This window comes from Ctenocephalides felis, unplaced genomic scaffold (genome assembly GCF_003426905.1).
Source record: "Ctenocephalides felis isolate EL2017-DRISC unplaced genomic scaffold, ASM342690v1 CF-g0.4_SCAFFOLD_01492, whole genome shotgun sequence".
NCBI lineage: Eukaryota > Metazoa > Arthropoda > Insecta > Siphonaptera > Pulicidae > Ctenocephalides > Ctenocephalides felis.
In genome coordinates, this window is record NW_020537646.1 from 18,536,910 (window position 1) to 18,541,401 (window position 4,492).

Consider the following 4,492-nt stretch of genomic DNA (forward strand, 5'->3'; position numbering starts at 1 on the left):
CCTTCGGGAAGTTTAATAATTGGAATAACTTACGTAAATTCTCACAAGAAACATCATTATGTTTACTGTCCGGCACTAAGGGACGACTTATTGTCCGGTGCCAAGGGATAGACATTTTTGTTTATTGGTGGACACTACTAAAATTGGTTAAAAGACCTAATAATATTCTAACCATTTTACGGATAACAATCAAGTATAACTTTATCTTTGCATACCACTCAAAGGTAAATGCATAAATATGCTAGAATTACTTTCATGATATTTAGGTGACGCCGTGATTTTGCGCCTGAAACAGGATTGGGTTGCTCTCGCCGTGGCCGTGTGCGTCACAGGCGAAGCTTGGCGCGTGATCCTGTACCTGTGTGCCCCCAAGTCCCTGTTACTTGTATTTTGAAATAAAAAGATTTATACTCGCTTTAATAATACGTGATATATAGAGTGTCCGATGCTTGTGCCGTCCGGCGTTACGGGACTTCCCTAATACATATAATTTGATACCAATATTAAACTTACTTTGATATAATCGTAAAATTGTGGTCATTGTTTAAAATTATTCCCAATGTAATATCACAGCACACGACAGAAGAAGTATTATTTCAAAAATACCATATTTTGGTTTTTCCATAATGGTATCAAAATTAATGGAGACAAGATAAAAAGTTGCATATCAACAGCTAAATACCATGTCGCCAGCATACACTGTGAAAATTTGATTTTAAATAGAAATTAATTATAGACACATTTTACATTAAATTAATTTGATAATGAGCTAATTCTATAATTACGGGTAAGTTATAGTAATCGCAAAAAAATCGACAATGAAAATTTTTATATATCTTTACGTTTCAGTGTGTAATTTCAGTGTCTGAAAATTTAGACATACCTTAGAAAAAATTGATGGTGTGTGTGTTGTGTGTAGGTTTGTGTGTGTGCGCGGATACAAATTTTCGTCGACGATTTCGTGAATACGAATCAACCGATTTGAATAATTCAAAAAACATTCGATTTCTACTTCGTCAAAATTTAATCACCACTTCTACCCATCATTACGAATCGAATGTTTTTTGTATCATTCAAATCGGATGATCCGATTTCTTAAAAACTGACATTTTAACATTTTTTGCTCCATATAACTGAAGTCGCTGGACCTGACTTTATCAAAAACTAATTAGCACGTCTTTTCATCACTAGAAATCGAATGTTTCTGGAATATAATCCGTACGCTCAAAATCGTACTACTAATCCACACATACACACATTTCTGAGGCATGCCAAAATGTTCAGAAACCTCTAAAACGTGAACATATGCAAAAATTTTTATTTTCGAATTTTGAACCTTTACTATAACTTACCCTACAGGAAGTTAATTATAATATCATCTGCATTTTTATGCCCAAATACCATATTACAAAACTTACGACTTTTGTCGGATCCAAAAAGTTTTGTATGTAAAGCATATTATACCACCAGTAATCTGCACATTTTGTTCTCGTATCCTGTGATTTGCTTTCCCAGAAAGGACCACTTCCGAATTTTGTTTGTAGAGTTGCCTGATGATTAGATGAAATATTAATTTGGTAGTTTTAAGAAAATCAATGTATTTAATGCAAATACTACCCCAAAGAGCATTGCTGCAGCTAATGGAGGCGTTAGGCGTATATATCGTTTCAAATAAAACGTAAAGACATTGAAAGGTTTTCCTAAGTCTCTTTCTTTAAGAAAGTTGATACACAACAGCATTCCACTCAAAACAAAAAATGTGTCTACTGCTACAAAAAATCCATAAACGTATGTGCTATATAAATTGTTGTACCACTGAAAATAAATAAAAATTATTATAACCAAATCCAATCCAAGAAGTATAAACAGAATTACCAAAGAAATATCCTCAGAATTAATTGTAGGATACAATTTGCTAATAGCGTTTCTGTGAATTAATATTATACATATTATACTAATGGCTCTCAACCCGTGGATACAGCCAATATCTTTACTGGAATATTTAATGCCCAACAAATTCTTGCCATTAGTATAAACTGAGAAACTCAAGAGAAGTTTGTTCAATTTTTCTGCTTTTCTTTTTTCTGTTTTCAATAAAATAGTTATATTATTTTCATGCAATGTTTTGTCCAACTAGATAAACAAATGTGTACATACTTCTTCTCGAGTAGATATCATATATCGTACTTATTGTCATAAGTAATCCAATTGTCGAAATCAAAAATCTGTTTAAATATAACATAAAGACGTCAATCATTTGCATATAATTTATAAATATCTGTATAAATAAAATAATGAAGTAATAATTTTATATACATTGTTGACCAATCTGCAGCATTAAGAAGAGATTTTTCATTCCTTGTGCACATAACACGTGGATTAATCAAAGAAACTATATTTTTTTCCTTCAAATATTGAATTGCAGTTTCTATCTCATTTTTTGTGCAAGATTCCGGGATACAAATGGCAAAAGCCACTAATATGTTTTTAGGATTTTCAATATTTACTTCCAATGTACTATTTTCAATATCATAAATTTCAGATAATAATTCGTTTCTGCGATTGACATCAATTTGATGTCTTATTAAACAATATTGTCCGTTGATTTGGCCAATATCACTTGTTTTATATGTGGCACTTAGGCATTCATCAAAATTGCCTAAATCAATGTAATTTCCTGATAATATTCCTGATTGAAGCTTTGATGAAGAGTCGAGCACTAGAAATATAATATAATGATAAATAAAATTATTAAATGAAATTACAGAGATAACATATAAAAAATTAATTATCAAAAAATATAAATTGGATTTAAAAAAATCAATTTACTTTTCAGTATTAATCATCTATAAAAAATCTGTAATTGCTAAAATATCAAAATCACACCAAATTTTCTAATGGGATTCTGAGGGTTTTTTTAAATTGAAAGATTGCTAAATAAAACGAGTTAAAAAAAAAAACTAGGTAGAGATTGCCATATTTTATATTTTAATGAAACTTAAAGCAAAATATTAGTTGGTAATAATACATTTATTTGTGATTTTTAATTTATTACTTTTAAATGCATATTGAAGATATTTAAAAAAAATAGTGTAATTTTTTATATTATTTCATATTAATTAACCAGAAAAAAATAAAAATTGCTAGTGTAAATAAAATACCCATTTTATATAAATCAAATACATTTTGAACTTCTAAAATATGGTAAAATGGGAAGAAAGTTTTTTTATGATTTCACTACTTCAAAAGTATAAATAAAAAAAAGTTTTCAAACTTATTTATCAAAATATTATATTCAAAAACAATAATAAATTGCAAACTTAATTTGCAATTTATTATTGTTTTTGAATATAATATTCTGATAAGAGTTTTTATTCATGAATTATTTTATAAAGATTGTAAAATGGTGATTTTCAACTAATTGGAACATTATATAAAATTTTATTTTCGGTATATATTAACGAATAGTACTTCATTAAAATTATTAATTCAAACAGAATTAGGTCAACCTGGTTTATTAATTGGTGATGCTCAAATCTTTAATGTATCTAATTGTTAAAGCTTATTATTATATTTTTTTCATAATTATACATAGTTTCATTTGAGAATTTGGAAATTGATTTTCGTAAACATCTTCATGCCTCAGCAAAAATAATGAAAATTTCAACATCATTATTTTAAGAAATAAAAATTTACAGTTTTAAGCAATGAAAAAATAGGTAATCTAAAATTATATTTTACTAAAATATTACATAATTCATACTTACTTTGTATTATTTTTGATCTATATTCCATATGTTTACTACACATAGTCGTATTATCATTATATAGAGCTGAGGCTGTAAGCCATAAAATAGATTCATCTAAACCTTTATATTCTAATCCTTCAGACAGATTTATCAGAATAAATATCCCAATCGTTAAGAATTTATTTCTCATAACTCGTGACATTCTTTCATTTAAATACAAATGTGAAAACCAAAACTTATTGAACAGTTTTTCAATTGAATTTTTATATTTTTTTCCAACTACTTGCGTCACATAACTTTTAACAATTGTTTTCAAGCAAATATATTCCATTTTGTAAAGTTATCACCTTCAATTTAATTACAATTATCTATTTGCATAATTTTATGACGAAATGAGAAATAGAAATATACATATAAATGACTTATAAATTATAAACTTAGTTAAAATATTTTGAATATTATTGACATAATATATTATTCAAAGCTTCTATTAACAAAATGATAAAATAATTGCTAATAGTGATAAACTAATTAATATAAGATATTATTAATTATATTAATTTTTATTATAAGTAATTTCAAGTATACATTCAGAGATGATATCTGAATAGAAATCGGCCAAATAAATTTATTTTCTATTAGAATGTAAATGAATAAAAATATCAGTTTTAATAATAATTGATAAAGATTTATTGAAGCAAAATTTTGAAAATAAAAAATCCCAATAATTGAAGTTAAATAAA

The 4,492-nt window shown here is 26.8% G+C and overlaps 1 protein-coding gene across 1 annotated transcript; it reads right to left on the reverse strand.

Annotated features, from left to right (window-relative positions):
- Nucleotides 1-591: 591 nt before the first annotated feature.
- On the reverse strand, nucleotides 592-3,951 carry LOC113370961 (nose resistant to fluoxetine protein 6-like). Its single transcript, XM_026611627.1, has 7 exons — nucleotides 3,804-3,951; nucleotides 2,317-2,719; nucleotides 2,158-2,225; nucleotides 1,876-2,084; nucleotides 1,618-1,815; nucleotides 1,419-1,550; nucleotides 592-699 (listed from the first exon to the last, which is right to left on the reverse strand). The coding sequence occupies exons 1-7, from the start codon at nucleotides 3,949-3,951 to the stop codon at nucleotides 592-594; spliced, it is 1,266 nt and encodes a 421-aa protein (XP_026467412.1).
- Between the last annotated feature and the right edge of the window lie 541 nt (nucleotides 3,952-4,492).